The 19,804-nt window shown below is 43.6% G+C and overlaps 1 protein-coding gene across 3 annotated transcripts; it reads left to right on the forward strand.

Annotated features, from left to right (window-relative positions):
* Positions 1-54: 54 nt before the first annotated feature.
* LOC107316784 (protein mono-ADP-ribosyltransferase PARP14-like) lies at positions 55-19,540 on the forward strand. Of its 3 annotated transcripts, none has more exons than XM_015868648.2 (17): positions 55-1,835; positions 4,794-4,930; positions 5,020-5,053; positions 8,038-8,289; positions 8,602-8,838; positions 9,327-11,620; positions 12,293-12,529; positions 12,758-12,979; positions 13,442-13,505; positions 14,144-14,293; positions 14,927-14,989; positions 15,427-15,594; positions 15,755-15,961; positions 16,050-16,658; positions 17,069-17,214; positions 17,978-18,152; positions 18,466-19,540. In XM_015868648.2, exons 1-17 carry the CDS (start codon positions 1,349-1,351, stop codon positions 18,753-18,755), a joined length of 5,772 nt encoding a protein of 1,923 aa, XP_015724134.1. In that variant the 5' UTR covers positions 55-1,348; the 3' UTR covers positions 18,756-19,540. The 3 variants fall into 3 exon arrangements, with proteins under 3 accessions (XP_015724134.1, XP_032301847.1, XP_015724136.1); XM_032445956.1 differs by lacking the exon at positions 55-1,835 and adding an exon at positions 3,127-3,342; XM_015868650.2 differs by lacking the exons at positions 55-1,835; positions 4,794-4,930; positions 5,020-5,053 and adding an exon at positions 6,355-6,601.
* Positions 19,541-19,804: the final 264 nt, after the last annotated feature.

The raw sequence follows: 19,804 nt of genomic DNA on the forward strand, positions 1-19,804 counted from the left end.
GGAGACTGACTTATTTAATGTGGATTTATTTGCTTTTGTCATGGTTTTGTAATTTTGCTATCAGTATTCCACATCATAGCATCATGTAAAGCATGGATAATTTTACCAAATGTGCAGCTCATGGAAGAAGCCTACGTATCCCAGAGAACATCGTGGTCAGGGACAAGTCACGGGACAAGAACGCTGTATGATCTCACTTTGGGGCTGGACTTTCTCTCTTGTATCCTCGGAGCCAGGGAGAAGCGTGTGGGAGCCTTCCAGCCGTTTCGCCTAGAGCTAAAGTAGGCATCTCGGTTTTGGGACTCTCTCTCCTATTTTGCTTGATTCATTAGCCTTAATTTCAATTATATTGTATTATATTGTGTTATCCTGTATTTCGATATAGTATTTAGTAAATAAGTGTGCCTCCTTAGATCGTTGCCGCTGTTTCTTTTTTCCCTTTCCTTTTTTTGGCCAGTGGCCCTGTGGGCCAGCTGCCCCCTGCCCATCATGGGTGCAGGTAGATTTTTGGTAAACCCGTGACAGATTTTGGTGGAAAATGTGGGCGTAAGTTGCTCTTTTCTGTTTTTTTTTTCTGCTGTTCTTTTAGCTTTTTACAGAGCTACGAGTATTTTTTTTGTTGTTGTTAAGGAGCTATCTAAAGTTTACATTTTTGCACCTGGGAGCTTGACCTTGAAAGTCCAGGCGGACTGCCAATACTCCGGGATGCTTTGAAAACACTGTTGAACTCTGCTATTTTTGCTATTGAAGAGAAAAAAAAAAAAAAAGAAAGAAAGAAAAAGAAAGTGTTCTTAGTAAAATTGTTTTAATAGGGACTGCATGCTATTGGTTCCTCTCCAATATGCTCCTCTCCAAGATGCTCCAAGCATTGTGGGCCCTAATTAAGCTCGCCACTTTTCTCTGTGGAGCTATAGAAATATATTATCAATTGAAAGCACTGTTAGCAACGCTTACTTGGTACCTGCATACAGCTCTAGAAGGAGCAACTAATTTTATAGAAATAGTGGTTTTTGAGCATGCTCCTCGTCCCTTCTTTGAATCCTTTATGCAGTTTTTGAATGATCAGTTGACCACACTGTCAACTGTGTCAATCGTGTTAATCTCCCTGAACTTACTGTTGATTATTTTACTTATCGGTATCAGGATTTATAACATCCTGAGGAAGCCTTCCACAGAACAAGAGAATGCTGAATGGCAGGGAGTGAGGAGAGGCTTTGGAGAGACTTTTAAATGACAGACATCTTCAGTGTCATGGAGCTTTACTCCTGAACACTTGAAGAATCCCGAGAGTTTGATCGCATATTTGAGGCAGGAATGTTGTGGATCGGGCAGATCTAAGGAGGCACAAATGACTTGGGGCCTGGCTAATGCTTATCAGGCCTCATTCAATACCATTCCAGAGAGGGAAAAAGTTTTTGAAGCTGAGAGAGAGAGTCTCAGAGCTGAGAAAGAGAGTCTCAGAGCTGAAAGGGAGAGTCTCAAGGAGACAGTACAAAATGAGCAAGAGAGTATCCAGGCCAAGCAAAAGAAACTCCAGGCTGAGAAGGAGAATCTCCTAACTGAGAGAAAAGATCTCCTATATCAAAGAGACACCTTCTGGTATGAGGGAGAGGCTCTCCGAAATGAGAAAAGCTCCCTGCAATCCAAACTTGACACCCTCCAGTCCGAGCACGTCACTCTCCAGTCTGAGCACAATGCCCTCCAGTCCGAGTGTGACACCCTCCAGTCTGAGTGCGACACTCTCCAATCCAAACGCGATGCCCCCCAGTCTGAGCACAACATCCTCCAGCTTGAGTGTAACACCCTCCTATCCGAGCGAGACACCCTCCAGTCAGGTCAGTAAGAGGTTCTGTAAATGTGATGTAAGAGAGCCAGGAAAGATGTTGTTATGCACCAGCTGTAGTGCCCTTCCTGTGATCTCAAGCAGAAAAGTGTCTCATGTATCCCCTGCAATCCTTTTGCAATGAAACTTCATCAAAGGTTCTGAAAGCAAATAGCTTTTTTTCTGCCCTTAGTAAGGGTTTATTATGTGAAGAGCAAACTAAGTAATTAAATAACTGGGGTTAAATCCAGTTGGCATCTGGTCATGAGTGGTGGTCCCCAGGGGTTGGAGTTGTGGCCTGTCCTGTTCAATGTTGTTATTGATGATCTGGACAAGGGGACTGAGTGCACCCTCAGTAGGCTTGCAGCTGACACCAATGAGGGAGAAAGTTTGGATAATCTTGATCAATAGAAGGAGGCCAATGGGATCAGCCTTAATAAGACTAAGGGCTAGATCCTGCCTTTCATTTACAACAGCCCAATGCATTGCTATGGGCTTGGGGCAGAGTGTCTGGAAAACTGTGCAGGGGAAGATCTGGAGGTGTAAGCTGACAGGGGCTGAATGTGAGACAGCAGTGTGTCCAGGTGGTCATGAAGGCTGATGGTATCTTGGTTTGTAAAGGTAATAGCACAGCCAGCAGGAGCAGGGAGCTGATTGTATCTTTGTACTCAGCATGGGTGAGGCTGCATCTCAAGTGCTGTGGTCAGTTCTGGGCTCCTCACCGCTTGAAAGTCATTGAGACACTTAGAGTGTGCTCAGTGAAGGAGCTGCAGGGGGTCTGGAACACAAGTGAGCAGCTGAAGGAACTGGGACTGTTCAGTCTAGAGGAGGCTCAGAGGTGACCTTATGGCTCTCCCTAAAAGGAGGTTGTAGGGAGGTGGGATTGCTCTTTGCTCGCAGTTGACAGCAATAGGATGAGAGGTGATGGCCTCACGCTGTGCCAGGGCAGAGTCAGGGTGGATATTAGGAAATGTATTTTCTCACAAGGTGCAGCGAGGTGTTGGCACAGCTGCCCTGGGAGGTGCTGGAGGCACTGTCAAGAACTGTGGAGATGTGACACTGAGAGATGTGTTCAGTGGGGGTGGGTGATGGTTGGCTTCGATGATCTTAGTGGTTTTTCCAGCCTCGCTGATTCTATGATACGTATCTCTGATTAAAAGTATAACGCAAATCACAGTGCTAAAAAAACCTGGAAAGGAGCCTAACGAGGGAGCTGTGAAAACGTGATAGACGGTGGGGTAGAGGCTGGGTGTGTGCCGCAAGGCAATGCCGGGAAATGCCCCGTGTCCCGTGTCCCATTGGCCGGGAAGAGAAAGCGAAAGGCAGCGCAGCCATGGCGGGGCCGGGGCCGGGCTCCTTCCCGCTGCTGGTGCGCGGGGATTGGGGCACCGCGGAGCCGCCGGCCGCGCTGCGCAAGAAGCTGCTGCTCTACTTCCAGAGCACGAAGCGCTCGGGCGGCGGCGAGTGCGAACTGCGGGGGGGAGCCGGGCAGCTGCTCGTCTGCTTCGCCCAACCCGACGGTGAGACGGGACGGGACGGGGGCGGGAGGCAGGGAAATGCTGGTTTGAGGAGTTCCAGGGTTGGAACTGGGTGGGCTTTAAGGTTAATTCCAACCTGAGCTGTTTTGTGGTTCACAATCTGATACGTGCTGCGAAACTCTGTGATGTAATATGCAATATGCGCCTGTCATATGCAATATAGAATATATAGTACGAACGTTTACATGTACAAACCTAAATTCAGTGCTTTGTACTAACCTCTAAGTGGTTTTTGAATAGAACTTGATCAGCTATAAATTAACAAATCCAGGGAATTGTGGACTTTCCAATATGGCATCAGTGCCAGCAAACGTTATGGAGCAAATCATTGCATCACACAATAAGTAAGGGGTCAGACCCAGTCAGTGTGGGTTTGTGAAGGGCAGATCCTTCCTGGCTACCATAGAATCACATACTCCTTTGAGTGGAAGGGACCTTTTTAAAGCCATCTGGTCCAACTCCCCTGCAAGGAACAGGGACACCTACATCTCAGTCAGGTGCTCAGAGCCCAGTTCAGTCTGAGCTCAGGTGTCTCCAGGGATGGGGCATCTACCACCTATCTGGGCAACCTGTGCAAGTGTCTCCTCTCCTTTATTGTAAAAAACTTCTGATTCGGTCTTTGTCAACAATAAGATGACATCTTCAGTGGATGAGAGAAAGGCTGTGGATGTGGTTTACTTGAACTTCAGCAATGTGTTTGATGCTGTTTTCTCACAGCCTTTTGGAGCATATGTCGGCATACGGCTGGGATGGATGTGCTGTTCAGTACCTTCAGGCCTGAATGTCTTTGTGAACAGAGGTCACTTGGTTGGCTGTGAGCCACCCGGGGCTCAGCAGCAGTTCTGATATAGCGATATCAATATGATAGTAGTTAATCTTTATTATTATTGCAGATGTACATTAAAAATACGAAATATAAGCATGCAGCAGGAAGGAGGCATTCAATTCCAGTAATGCTAAATACATGTAGATGCATATACATGTCTGCGCATATATTTATGTGTATATATTTTTTCCTTGTCTTACCATGATTCCTTGTTGCTGCCTCTCCCCAGCTGGTAAACTGAGGGATGACCACAGCCCCATGCTACTGGAAGAGGGTGTGCAAGGCAAGGGGCTGGTCCTGGGGCTCCTGTATTGCCTTGGGGCTGCCGCCCGCCCTCACACAGGTTGGGCAATGTGTGGTGGAGCAGTGCAGGCAGGGTGGAGCTTTGTGTCTTCATGTTCTATCACTGGGATATTCTCTGTTCTTGTTTTCTTCCTGCTCAGGAGGAAAGTCCCCTGTGTGCTGTGTCAGCATCATGAGTTTAAAGCTCTTCCGTTTAGTGGGGAAATGTATGAGTCCTAAGCTAACAGTAGGACATGCCATGTGGTTTAATGTATACGGTTGTTTTTCTGCTCAGCTTGTCACTATTTTCTTTGGTTCTCCCCAGTGAAGCAACGGGTCCTTGAGAGACAGACTCATGAACTGGATTTGGGAGAAAAAGGGAAATACAAGTTCACTGTCACAGATCTTGAAGCAGCAGCCGAACAGGGAGCATCGAAGGAGAAATTAGGTGGTCCCACAAAGGTGAATACAAGTTAACCCTAACTGGGGCTTTGAAACAGTTATGAAAACAGCAAATCAGTCACTGATCGTTTGTTTTCATTTTATTTTAGGCTCTGGATGCCACGAGCAACCTTCAAAGAGAAGGTAAAATGTTGTCCATGTCTCTGTGATGGTTCTTCCTGAAATAAAATCAGATCTCCCATGCAGGGGGGAGTTGGGCTGAAAGTTTCTCCCTGAATTTGACAGCCTGGCTCAGATGAGGTGTGGAAATGAAAGCAGCCAGGCACACACAGCCACTCACCTACAGTGGGATGGGGATGAGAATCACAAACATAGAAGTGAGAGAACTGATGGATTGAGATACAGTTTAATGAGAAAGGAGTGAATAATAATGGTAACGATAATAAAAAGCAGGTGATACATGACACCGTTGCTCATGACCAGCTACTCCCTTAGCAGTGGAAGCCCACCTGCTCAACTGCCCCCTTTTTGTTACTGAGCATGATGTTGTGTGGTATGGAATATCCCTTTGGTGCTTTGGGTGAGCTATCCTGCAGCTCCCTTTGCACCCCCAGCTCTCACTGGCAGTTTGAGAAGCTGCAAAGACCTTGACTTTGTGCAAGCTCTGCTCTGCAACAGCCAACATATCGCTGTGTTATCAACATTCTTCTCAGCCTAAAGCCAAAACACAGCCCCATAGCAGCTACAAGGAAGAAAATTAACTCTATCCCAGGCCATACCAAGACAAGTGCTGGGCTTAAAATTTCTTTCTGAATTTGACACTCAGGCTCAGGTGATGTAGGGAAGCACATGTAACCAGCTATGTGCACCAAGGTTGGGGTTCACCCTGGCACACGTAGACCATAAATCTCTTTTAAGCTTCTGTAATAGCCTGTTTCCTCAGAGGAATGTATCCAGACAGGGATTTAGTTCCCTTATCCTGCATAGCTGCTCTAAAATGAGATATACATACAAGCGTATATGGAAGGTCTTAATCCCACACCAAGTGTCTTTGCACTCCCTGCAGTTAATAGACTCTGTGAATTGGCAGATCTCACCACTACCACAGTGAACTTGACTACTTGGCCAGATCCCCTCTCAGCAATTCTCTAGCAAGTTCTGTGGCTCAGAAAGCAGTCTAGGAAGCAGCACCGCACATTAAAATATACCTGTTTTGTTGAAAGTCAGTACTAGGCTATCAAGAAGGACCAGTTCCTTGGGAAGTTTGTCAGTGTAGCATTGGGGTATTTTCCTTTCTGTACCAAATCTGATTCATTGCTGCCTTGTATGCTTCTCATCTTTTCTTACACTTTCTTCACTGGGCATGGTGACACAGATGATTCCTGTCAATGATGTGGAGATGCAGAGGTGGGCACAGAGCTGTGGCTTCTGCAGCTGTGCCTTGTTTTCCTTCTGTCAGGGTTATTCCGTTAGGCCTTCAAAGCCTCCCTTCTGTAAATATTATGGCTTCCATATCAGTTGCTACTGTATATCAGGCCCTCTAGCCAGCAGTGTTCAGCCCTTCGGTTCGTCTGCTTGCTCCAGCTCTGCTCCCTGCGTTTCCATCTCTTCCCTTGGGCCTGCTCCCATTGCCGGCTCTGTGGGCCCCCATCGGGGATCGTAGGGTGAAGATGTCTGATCCTACAGAAGGTGTGAGGCCAGAGGATGCTGTAGGGACAGGACCAGCACCCGGTGAGATGACAGAGTGGCTGTGGGGGGTGTAGGGGGCAGGGGTACTGGGAGCCTGAGTGAGCCTGCATGGTGGCACGGGGCTCTGGTGGGGTGGGGGTGTCCAGTGGGGTCAGAAGACACCATACAGCCCTAAAGGTGCTATCACGGGGGTTGGGGGCTTTTGGTTGCTGTAAGCAAAAGGAACTTGTGTTTGTCGGGACGGTGAGAGGAAAGCTGCCACTGTTTGCAAGGATGGCTGCTGTGAGCACTGTGAGGCTCTGTGGGGGACTTGCAGGTGTTGGGGGGTTTGTCTCCCACCTGGTCAGTCAGCAGCTGGCTGCACAGACATCCTTTGGTGTCAGAGAGGGTGCTTCTGCCCCTGCCAGCTGGGTGATCCCTTCGCAGTGTGGTCCATTGGTTTTGTCTGCTTCCCCTGATGGCTGCTCCTAACGGGGGGAATTGCCATGCTGTGGACAGAGAGCTGTTAGTTGGTTGCTGGATGGCAGCACCTCCCGGTGGGTCCTGCTGAGCCCTCTGGTTCTGACAGACCATTGAAATCTGGACTGTGTCTGGAAGCTGAAGGCTCCTTCAGCTGCTCTCTGTTGGCTTGAGGAACAACTCTCTCAGTTCCCATTTGCAGTTAACTTCAGGACATGCAGATAAAATGGGAAGAGCTGCAGAGGTGGACCTTTTCTCCCCCCCCCAGCCCCCCCCCCCCCTGCCCGGCCTCCCCTCCCCACTCTGATCTCAATTTTATGTTGGCAAAATCTGGGGTGATGGCCCTTTGGCCATGCAGGCTTGAGGCAGGGGATACTTCTGATGTTGGCTGTATGGCCAGTAGCATCCTGGCAGTAGTGCAGCCAGCAGGAGCAGGGAGCTGATTGTCCCTCTGTACTTGGCACTGGTGAAGCTGCACCTTGAATGCTGTGTTTGGTTTTGGGCTCCTTGCTAAAAGAGGCTCTGGATCATGGCCAGAGAAGGGCAACGGGGCTGCGAATGTTCTGGAGCATAGATCTTATGGGGAGCAGCTGAGGGAACTGTTATTGTTCAGTCTGGACAAGAGGAGGCTTAGGAAAGATGTTATGGCTCTTTGTGTCTTTGAAAGAATACTGTGGTGAGGTGGGGATTGGCCTCTTCCCCCAGGTAACAGTGACAGGATGAAAGGTGATGGCCTGAAGTTGTGCTAGAAGGCTCAGGTTGGATATTAGGAAATATTTCTTCTCAGAAAGAGCAGTGAGGCATTGGAACAGGCTGTCCAGGGTTTACTGCTCCTGAAGGTGTTTAAGGAAAGATGTGGCGCTCAGGAACATAGTTTAGTGGTCAGTATTGGTGGTAGGTGGATGGTTGGACCAAATGATCTTAGATCCAACCTTGATGATTCTATGATTCTATTTATTCCTGGAAACGTGCACCAGAATGTAACAGGGCCTGTTCTCTTTCTGTTAAAAATGTTACAGGAGGAGCTTTGAAGAAAACGAATGATTTTACAAACAGTGAACTCCAGGAGAAAGATCGCTCCATGGAGAAGAGTGCAGAACAGTCTGCAGAGACTTCACCTTCTGTGGTGCTTGAACATGTTGAAGGATGCAATGCAAAATACATACAGATACTGTTGGAGAACGTCACCCGCTTAGCTGCAGATGATGACTTCACTGTGGAAATGATACCGGAGTTAAATGTTGCGGTAGCTACTTTTCTAAGCAGTATTGGTAAGACAGGTTGAACACTTGTTTAATTAACTATCTTCTTAACTATCCTTTTGAGACAGATAGAAAATTAGGAATAGGCTGAGTATGGGGGTGGATTCTGTAGATTATTGGGGTATATGGAGAAAGTAGTAATGAACAACACAGAATAAAATGGCTGTGTCCATTTCCCACCTTTTGTTATAATGCTGAGCTATTTTGCAGCTGCCTTTGCTGCAAATACAGGGAAAAGTAGACTTGGCTTGCTCCTGTGCCAGCTGTGATGATAAGGACATGGGAAAGCATGTTGAGTTAATGCCGCTTTTCTATCCACAGATATTCAAGAATTCATCAACAAATTTGCAGAAGACAAAAGAGTGAAAAGATACAAAATAACCTCCAGGCTTCTTGAAGTGACTCGCAGCATCAAGGTTGAAAACATACCAGATAACGTTTCCACAGGCTATCTCAAAGTTTATTTCGAGAGCACACAAAATGGAGGTGGGCCTGTGTCAGACATCCGGCTCTTCCCCGAGGAGAACTCGGCCATCATTACATTCTGTGATCACAAAGGTAATGCTGCCTCTGTCCTTGCTTTTCTTCTGCTGACGTTCTGTATTTGCTTAGCAATGTTTTTATGTTAATATGTGACACAGTTCTTGGTAATCTGTTTTAAGGCCCCATCAGTCTTATGGTTCATTTCATTTGTGCACTCCTACTGAAAGGCAAATATAAAAAATGGACTGGGATAATGAGTTTTATTTTAGGTTGAAAATAAGGTCCCTTTCATAGTAATACCCCGATTTGGCCCTGCACTGTGCTGGGGTTTCCTTAGGAAATTAAAGAAAGGCACAGCTGTATTAATTAATGACATAAGCCTATTCACTAAACTACTTGGAACTGCTTGTCCCCTACAGAGTGGCTGGAAATTGAAAAGACATGAAAATAGCTGCTTCCAATGGCCAGACACCACAAGTTATTTTGTTCAATTTAATTGTGCTAACCATAGATTTATTTGATTTGAAATTAATGATGTGTGTATGTGTGTATATAACTCTTAGATGTAATCACTGTCTTGGAAAAGCAGCATTTACTTGAACAAACACCAGTTTCTGTGCATCCCTATTACCACTCCCTGGGAACAGCTCTGTATGGAAAAGAAAGACCAGCTACCAAGATGCCAGAGTCTGTGGTGATGCCACTAGATCCCTATGTCTGGCAGTTTTTACAAAGGCAACATAAACTGATTGAAGCCATAAACCAGGAAATGGCCGGTCACCACTGCTGTCTAAAATGGCCACAGACAGATTGTGCTCAACCAGAAATCACGCTGTGTCCATCATCATCTCTCTCTGAGCAGAGGGAAACGATGTTTAAATTGATCAAGACCTGGAAGCAAGATGTTTCTACTGAGTTCTCACGTATCATGTCACGTTACATAGCTACAAAGTGTAAAGTAAATTCAGCAAAGTGGAAGGATGTGAAGAGCAGGTTGATGAAAGATGCCGATTTGATCATAACTGATATTTCTGAGGAGATGGTGGTGATAGCAGGCAACAGAGCAGCTGTGGACACTGCAGAGAAAGAAGTGGGGGAATGCATGAGAAAAGCCATAAAGGAAAGTGAAGGGAAACAACAGAACGTTGAGATTTCTGTGTCGGTCACCCCAGGGAAGTATGCAGTTCTGCATAATGCTGGGCTAGAAGAGAATATTCACAAAGAATATCCATGCTTAAAGATCTCTTATGATGACACAAAAAAGACAGTGCAGTTGTGTGGATTATCTGCAGAAGTTTACAAAACCAAAGCCATCTTACTGGAAAAGGTACTGTATATGCCCTCGACTTCGGTTAGTGTTCATCGCGATGTTTTCCTACATCTACAGTGTGTAAATAGTAAGACAATGTCAGAGATGTTATTTGCTGCAAAAAAGATTAATGCTTTTTATGAGCTCAAGGATAACACTGTGATGCTGTTTGGAGAGACTCATAAAGATCTGTTGGAAGGAGAAAAGCAGTTAAAAGCAAGCCTAACGTATAAAAGCATTGACATGAAGGACTGTGAACTCACTAAAATGAAAGAGTGGAGTCATCTGCTGGACTCCTTGCATAAGAAGTACCCCTCTTTCCAGGAAACTGTAGTCATCCGTGAACCTGTTGGAAATGAAAATACAGTGGTTATTACTGGCTTTACTGAGACTGTAGAGGCAGTTTATCAGAACCTTTATGATTTTATAGATAGAAACACGCGGGTGGAAAGAGAAATCCCCGCTAAATTGATGGCAGCGGTGCAGTTTGTAGAGAAGGAGAAATCTGCTCTTTGTGATGAACTGAGGAAGAAGGGTGTGACAATACGCTTTCATACCGAGACACCACGTATTTCTCTGAGTGGACCTAGAGCAGAAGTGCCAAAAGCAGCCACTGAGTTGGAAAAAATTATCTCATCCCTTTACTTGAAGGATGTGTCAATTGATAAACCAGGGGCAAAGCAGTTCTTCATTGACAGGAAAGATGCGTTTATTTTTGAGGCAAAGCAGAAGTTTAATTGTCTGATTAGGCTGAAGGAAGAAGAACAACAGAAGAGTGAAAATGTTGATAAAAAAGAGGAAAGAAAGCTGTACCACAAGCAAACCCTACAAGGTGGCATTGAAGTGCTGGTGTATAAAGGTAATTTGTGTAATTACCCAGTCGATGTTGTGGTGAATGCATCAAACAAAGACCTGAAACACACCGGTGGTCTCGCTTGGGAACTGCTCCAGGCAGCTGGTCCAGAGCTGCAGGCTGAATGTGATGAGGTGGTGAGGAAGATGGGGCGTCTGCAGGCTGGGAACGCAGTGATCACAGGAGCGGGGAAGCTGCCCTGCAAACAGGTCATCCATGCTGTTGGGCCCCGGTGGAAAGAGAAGAATGCAGGAAAGTGTGTGCACTTGTTAAGACAGGCCATTAAAATGAGCCTGCAGCTGGCTGAAACGTATAATCATCGCTCCATAGCTTTCCCTTCTGTAAGCGGAGGGGTTTTTGGCTTCCCGCTGCACAAGTGTTTAAATGTGATTGTGTCATCTATCAAGATAGCCCTGGAAGAACTCAACAGGGACAGCTGCTTGAAGGAGATCCATCTTGTTGCCATTGATGAAAAAACAGTTCAGGTTCTGAGTGAGACTGTGCAAAAAGTGTTCACAGCTAAGCCATCCTCCTCAGTGCCACAGCAGGGATTCAATACAGATCACAGGCAGGGGGAGAGCCAGAAGGAGAAGAGAGGACAGGATCTTTGCATGGCTACAGATGGTGAGAAGATGATTATAACCGCAGAAGGATTGTGCATCCGAGTGGAGAAGAAAGACATTACAGATGCAACGGTAGGTCTTTAAATCTTCCATGTGGTAGCTAAAGAAGAAAGCAAGGTGGCAGAACTGGTAGAATTCAGACTGGGGTCTGTCATTCTGGGGCTATTTCTAGTGGGCAGCCATGAATTTCAGATGTGTAGTCCCTAGCTGGGTTTTATTCTCCATATCAGGACCAATGTGTAAAGTGTGACGTTGTCATTGAAGAAATGACTTGAGAAAAGCAGTCCCAGAAGAGCACACACAGAAGAGTGCATGCTTAGTTTATTTTTCCAAAGTCTAGACCTGATTCTGTTTTTTCCCCAATATTAGTTTCTTCTCCTGTCTGTCTTTAAGGGCCTGTTGCAACCAACAGAAGAGCAATATTAGATGTAAAATATTAGATGTAAAAATGTTCAGCGGGGCACACATGATTTGTAAATAAAATACCTCCTGTGGAGCTGGAAAGCAAACTACTTGGCCTGCTTTGCCTCATGAAAGCACAGCAACCTTCTTTCACCATGTTTTGGTGTAAAAGATGCTGCTTCTGATCAGTATTCAGTCCCACTTCAATGAAAGGGAGGAAATGTGCATTAAGTTTTGTAGCTTACACGTGCTTTATGCAGTACATTTTGTATCTTGCAATGATGCTGACAAATGCATCTTTGAAGTCTGGCTACAGATATTCTTGTTTTCACTTTGTTGTAGACGGACATTATCGTCAACAGCGTTGGCACAGATTTGGAGTTTGGTGTGGGGCCTCTCTGCAGTGCCTTACTGAGAGAGGCTGGACAACAGCTCAGGATGGAGTTTGACAGAGAAAGAGGACAACAGGCAACGGGTAGTGGGTGTGTGCTTTGCACAAGTGGATGTACTCTGGCTTGCCAGTTCGTGTTTCATGCTATACTTCCTCAGTGGGACAGAGGAAGTGAGCAGGCCCTGAAGGTACGTTTGAATTTAGTTTTTAAGTATTTGAATGGTCAGCATTTAAAACAGTTAATTTAGACAAAATGAATTTCACTTCCTCCTGTTTCAGTGACCTTAAAGATGCCTTGTATACCCTCAGCATTTTCTTATACCAGCATATTCTCTATGGAGCTAACAATGTGTGACACGAAAGTATTTTTTTTTTCCCCATTTTCTTAAATATTTGATCTTTGCTGTGTTTTACAGGCCCTGGAAAACACATTCAATTTGTGCTTGTTGAAAGCTGAAGAATTTGGACTGAATTCCATCACTTTTCCAGCTATTGGAACTGGAGGATTTAGATATCCTAAACCAGTTGTTTCTAAGTTAATGTTTGATGAAGTATTCAAGTTCAGCAGCAGTCGCACTCGGAAGAGTCTCCAGGAAGTTCATTTTCTCTTGCACCCAGATGATGTGTACAACATTGAGGTATTTTTTCTCAGGGCAAAGCCACCCATGTCACATGCTGTTCTAATGAAACTTTACCAATATATTAGTGACACGTTGCTTTTTTAAGAGAATGATTTAGCACTTTTTTACTACTTTGGGCCAGTGAAAGGGGGCATCACTCTGGTATCTCATTCAACATCTCTAAAAAGGAAACTCCCAGTGAACACAAGCTGCAGACAAAATGTGCCTCATTTGCTGGCACTGTAAACACATGTTGATGCTCACTCATCTTTTCACAGAGCCGTTCTGGCAATGTGAAGACAGTATCTATTATCACACTGTCCACTATGAGCCTTCCACTGTTAGTAATAGTGCCTAAACTCTGCTGCAAAATGCATCAGATGGCTCAGCAAGAGTTACACGACTGATACATTTAATTATATAAATATTCGGGATGTAAAGTCTGAAATTGTATCTTTGGTACCTTTTCTCTCTTTGTAGGCTTTTACCAGTGAACTAAAACGTAGGGTAGCTGGGATGCGCTGTGATGCAGTGCCACGGATGGGTAAGTTTTGAAGGGACAGGAGGTAGGACACACGGTAGAGTGTAAGTACTGCAAAGTGGTTTTGTGTGTAGCAGGAAACAGGCAAGATATCATAAGAAAGAAAAAACATTCATTTCCTCTTAATGGACTGACGTTTTTAGATTCCAGTTGTAAACATCTTGATGAGGAATTTCTTTTGTTGGGGGCATGCTTAGTGTGACCAGACTCCCGGTCCTCCCCTCATGGAGGAGGATAACCTGGTAAGAGAACCATTAGTATTCCAGCTCAAAAGGTTTAAGGTTGTGTTGGAATCTCTATTACTGATAATGCTTCGTGTCATTTAAGAGTTGAGAGAAGAAAGTCTCTCACAGAGCTGGTCTTATCACATGGCACTAGCAGTCCTTCCTGAACCGATATTGCACAAACTTACAGGAATCGAGCTGGTTTCACTTTCACAGTATCTAAGTAGGGAAAAAATGCTGTACCTTCCTGCTTTCAGAAATGGTTTTAAAGAGAAGTGGGCAGAGACTGTCAAGATGCTCTCAAGCTGATCTACAGTAAACTCCACACAAGGATAAAGTACAGTTTCCATCAGTGGAAGGGGATAACATCCAAAGCTATAACCATAGTGTTTTACGATCATTTTCATTTCTTTGCAGAGTTCATCAGCCCTGTTTCAACTGAAGCATCAGGAGATTATACGATGCAGATTGGTTCCATTACTCTCAAAGTAATTTGTGGAGATATTATCGATGAAGACACAGAAGTTATTGTAAACATATCAAATCGAACATTAGATGCCAAGTCAGGTATTGCACTATGAATATGTAGTTCTTTAGTGGAAAATTTATGTTGGTTTCTAGGAACACAGAGGGGAGAGAGTTGTCCATATGTGAAGCTTTTATGAAGTTTATTTTTCAGATGAGCAATAGAAAGCAGTGATTTGTCAGGAAATAGATCTTAAACTGGCTTGTCATGCGTTCTGAATATTCCATGTAGTTTTCAGACTACATGGATGAGGTTTAAAATGAAAAAGGCTTAAATAAAAGGGATTTTTGAGATCAAATTTTGTAATAATGCTCATCCTGATTTATTTCTTTACATATACATTACTAGCCCAAGCCTCAATTGTGTAAGAATGAAGACACTGAATGTATAATTCAAAGCAATCTGAGGGTTTGGTGAAGGTCATAATACTGCCAGGTAAAACAAAATAGGAGTAATTTTTTAGGGATTTCCGATCAATAACAAAGACAGCGTTATATTTGCAGACAGTGCAGTTTTGTGGTAGAGGGCTCAGGAACTGGCAAGGTTTTGCCCTTTGCTGGCTCTTGTACTGTGATATTTGGGGGTGTTCAAACTACAGAATTTGGCTGGAGTTTCGAGTAGAAGTACTGAAGCTGATTTAATGAACGTGCATGCTTTTTCTTGAATAATTTAAGGGGTTTTCAAAGCTATTATGGATGCTGCTGGTTCTGATGTAGAAGAAGAAATTGATCAATACGGTACGTTAAAACGCATACACTTTTAAAATTAGATTTCTTTTTCTTCTCTTAAAACTCTTACTGTTCTTGCTATAATTCTGTATTCTGATAGCATAATAATTTTATCTTAAAACAAAACAAAAACCTCTCTCTGCTAGGAGTTTTGAGAAGACCTGTTGCCCTCGCATATGCTTTAAGAGTTTTTCTTTTCACAACTGAACAGGTGTTGGAGTATTTCTGATGCTAATAAAGGCTTGGAAAATAATACGATGTAAGATGTTAGCCCTGAAGTTATTCAAGCATGCTCCTGGCTTAAGAGCAGAAACAGTCCCTTTGGCTGAAATAGACTCTGTGTTCACAAGTCCATTCATTCTCATAGTATGTCTTCAGTCTGAGATGTTTATAACCAAACAGCATTGCTCTGAAAAACACAAGAACCCTTTTCTTCTCTCTTCCAGCTGGACAGGTTCAAAGTGGTTTTATTACCACAGAGGGTGGTGCACTGTCATGCAGGAAAATCATCCACTTGATTCACAATATGAATGTGAAGAGTCAGGTCTCCAAAGTGCTTCATGAGTGTAAGCTGAGGAAGTACGAATCTGTTGCCTTCCCAGCAATTGGAACAGGTTTGTGTTTTCATGGGGGAGTGATTAGAGCTGTGATGATGCTATTTGGTGAGAAGGCATAATGAGAGAAGAGATAGCGACGCCAACCTGTATGATCTGGATGCCGCGTTGTTTTAAATATTGTTTACTGCCTGATACATGTCTTTTATTTTTTGTTTAGGTGCTGCACAACAGAGTCCAGCAAAAGTAGCTGATGAAATGTTGGATGCTATAGTGGAATTTGCAAGCAGTAGATCAGTAAAGTATTTGAAGGAAATTAGAATAGTCATCTTCCAGAAACACATGCTGAAAGACTTTTATGAAAGCATGAAGAAAAGAGAACATTCAGATTGGTTTGAACCACAAACATGGATATCTACGCTAAAATGTAAGTAGCTGGGTTTTCTGTGTGCTTGGGCTCACAAAACTAAAGCTCTTGTATATAAGACTAACAGTTAACATAAATTTCTTCACAGCGTATTTTTGTGACAAAAAAAAATCCTCTGAGAAGATAAAGCTCTCGGTTTTGGAGAAGAAAGTTGATACTGTTATATTTCAAATTTGTGGAGAAAGCAAAAAAAATGTGGATGCAACCGAATCCTGGATAACAGATTTGATTTTAAAGGAACAGCTTGAAAACAAGATTGTAGATGACCTGATTGAAAATTTTGATGAGAGAGAAATTGAGACTTTGGCAAATCTGCAAAGAGGAAAACATGTTACCATTCAGCTTGATAAGAACCACTCTCCACCTTGCATTACGATTTCTGGTATTAGCAGGGAAGTCTGTTCTGTTTCTGTGGAAGTTCAAAAAATGATCCAAAAAATAAAGACGACTCAAGAGGAACAATTCAAGGCAGAGCTTGTTTACAACCTAGTAGAGTGGAGGTATCAAATCATCGATGATGGCTTTGTTGCTTTTGATAAACTGACAAATATGCAGCTGGAAGATGCCAAGATGGGTAAAAAACCACATCTGACTATCAAAATTAACAACAACTCCTACAGGGTGGATCTGAATACTCTAAAGGCTCATGATGACCAAGGAAGAACTATAAGCATTCAACGTGCGCCAAAGAATGAAGGTAAATTACAGTTTTACTAATAAGAAACATATAGGAGTGGTTACTGAATGATAATTCTGATAATTACAAACAAGTTATTCCAAAGAAGTAAGTTTCTCCATAGCTATTTACTTATTTACTTACTTATTTATTTAGCTGGTCACGTCATAGCCAGCAATTCTAAATTCCTCATTAGTAATAGAGTAGGTATGACCAAAATCATAACTTGTACTGTAAACACAAATGTTATCTGTGTGTATGTAACTAGTAAGCATGGGCTTCATGCATAAATCTGACAAAGGAACATTTTTGTTATCAAGTATTTTATAATATTTACTGTTCTCTCAGCTTCCTGTTTGCAGCCAGTTTGCAGGACACCTACAATAGTGAGCTAGATGCGAGTGATGCTTAAACAATTATCTGTTTTGCAGATATGCAGCCGGTAGATTTCCCTGCAAATTGGGAAGACATGCAAGGGGAACGGGTCAAACTGGTGGTCCTCACACGGTCGTGCCAGGAGTATCTTGAAGTTCAGAAGAGGTTTCAGAAAACTGCTCACAGCTGTACCATAGAGAAGGTGAAATCCTATGGGGGGAAAAAATGAACTCTTGGGCTGAAATCATTGATGTCCTTCCCAAGTATCTGTTTGTCATGTTTCTGTAACCTAATACGCCTTCTCAGTCTCTCTAAAAATTCCTGCATTGGATTAAACTCTGTTTCTTCTTCTGCAGTTCATTTCATTGTCAAAAGTTGACAAGACTTGGCCACCAAGTGCAGCAAACCTGCCCGTCAGTCTGTAGGGTGCAAATCTGTTGATGGGAGGTCCAAGAAACGTTTGGAGTTGCAGATACTCTACTAGAAGAGCCAGCTACCCAGTTAGCTCTCTGCAGCCCTGTCCTTGCAGGCTGGCTGTAAAGATTTTTACTGTCTAGAAGATAAATCTAGGTCTAGAAGATAAATCCACTGTAATGTTGTCACTACAGCCTACAATTTTCATGGGAAAAATCATAAGTAAAGATTATTAGGATGCACGGAATGCATCTCACATCAATGCCTCCTTTCCTGTAGCAGTGGTAAAACATCCTGTTTCTGAAAATACCAGTGCTACTGTGGTTGCATTGTACACACTATGCAATGCAAGACAAATGTGTGCCAAAAATTACCAAGCTCAAAAACCATTTGTAACTTACTTGGTTTCTGATTTTCAGGAGGCTCATGAAACGTGCAGTAACAGGGTATGGTGATAATTATTGCCATTCTTTCAGTTTGGTTTGCTTTTGATGTTTTGTGGTCATGATCAGTATTGGTTCCTACTATAGCTCCCTTTTCTGACTTTGCAGATTCATAGAGTACAAAATCCCTTCCTCTGGCAGACCTACCAAATCAAAAAGAAGTCTCTTTGTATGAAGAACAGAAGTGAAGATAACGAGAAGCTGCTGTTTCACGGAACAGCTAAAAGCTCAGTGAGCGCAATCAACTACAATGGATTTAATCGTGGTTTTGCTGGCATCAATGGTGAGTCATTTTCCAAAGCAGTTAATTTCCTGAAGGTGTACACAGTGCCAGCAGATCTCTAGGGCTGACTTGGCCTTGAGAGACTTGGGCAGCCTAACTCAGATCTGATTGACACTTCAGCCTGGTCGAAGGGGATTCATGTTTGATTCTGATAAAAAGGATTATTACTCAGACTGTGCTGATAAACTACAACCAATTTATGATTTTTTTAGAATTAAAAGAAAAAAAAATAAAGGGGGTGGGGGTGGGTAGATTTAGAGATTCTTCTGGGAATAAAAACACTAACTGCATTTAAAAACATCTTTCCAAACAGCTGCAAACATTGGAAATGGAACCTACTTTGCCGTTAATGCATCTTACTCTGCTCAGGATACTTACTCAAGACCAGATTCGAATGGCAGAAAATACATGTACCTGGCTCGGGTCCTCACAGGGGAGTTCTGTGCTGGGACCAAAGGGCTGCCCGCCCCACCTCCAAAATGCTCAGCAGATCCTACTGACCTGTATGACAGCGTAGTTGATGATGTGAGTTCTCCAAAGATGTTTGTCATATTTAATGACATTCAGGCATATCCAGAATACCTTATCACTTTCAGAAAGTAGAATACTCTTTTGTAGTCTAAAAAATGCTGCTGCCTTTTCTATATAAAATGTAACAGGGCATTTCTTGATTGCTGTTTACACTTAGGTCTCTGAAGAGCTTTTTAAATCTACCTACATTTTAAGTTTAAATAAGTCTTCATAGTCACCAAGGTCAGGATAAGAAATTATTTTAGAATGCACTATTTTAATACTCACCATCCAAATTCAGTTCTGCAGAGGCGTGGGCAAGAGTTGTGAGAACAGCCTAGACTTCTTCCCAAGCAAGGCAGATGGGAACTAGTAGGGAGGGGAGCTGCTGTGCCACACCAGACCTGTTGCCATCTATGCACGCTCCTACTTTAGATTTGCCGTGTGAGGTTTTCAAGAACAGGGCAGATGTGGCTCTGAAGGGCATGGTGGGGTTGAGTTGATGATTGAACTAGATTGATCTTAGAGGTCTTTTCCAACCTTAATGTCTGCGTGATTCTATGCATTATGTACATCCATGTACAAAGCCATTGCTTCCCGAGTTTTTAGGATAGTAAAGAGTGATGAATTTCTGCTGGATGGAATTACACCATTAACCTTTCTGTAGAAGCACTACTTTGGACAGAGTTACCTATAGGGCTGTTCAGTGGGGGCACACATGTTCTAGGGACACATTATATGTACACTCTCAAACCATTTGAAAATAGTTTATAAAGTTAATAGGTAATGATATGCATAGCCCTGGACCTATGCAGACTGTGCACTTATCATCTTGTAACTGTGTGTGTTTCACTTTAATAAAAGTAGTTACAAATAGATGATGTGGCATTGCTGAGTCATTGTGTACACAGAGGACTGCACTTCCCATCAACATATATTTATGGTACAGCAATGCTATATACAGAAAGAAGCTGAAAGGCCTAAGTGCCATTGGGCACCTCCTGGGAGTGGGAGGGAACCTGTGAGCTGCATCACTGCACTGCAAGCTTCAAACAGGTGGATATAGCAAACCCAGTGCACTGAATCTCGTGCATCAACTTGATGCACAGCCCCACGCTGCACTGCATGGACCCATTTGGATT

This window comes from Coturnix japonica, chromosome 7, assembly GCF_001577835.2.
Source record: "Coturnix japonica isolate 7356 chromosome 7, Coturnix japonica 2.1, whole genome shotgun sequence".
NCBI lineage: Eukaryota > Metazoa > Chordata > Aves > Galliformes > Phasianidae > Coturnix > Coturnix japonica.

What these genes read in the sequence shown, in the direction of transcription:
- LOC107316784 (XM_015868648.2), top strand. Translation starts at nt 1,349, where the DNA reads ATGACTTGGGGCCTGGCTAATGCTTATCAGGCCTCATTCAATACCATT. An exon ending in GAGCAACCTTCAAAGAGAAG is followed by an intron (nt 5,054 to 8,037) that starts GTAAAATGTTGT and finishes AAAATGTTACAG; the next exon opens with GAGGAGCTTTGAAGAAAACG. An exon ending in AACATTAGATGCCAAGTCAG is followed by an intron (nt 14,294 to 14,926) that starts GTATTGCACTAT and finishes GAATAATTTAAG; the next exon opens with GGGTTTTCAAAGCTATTATG.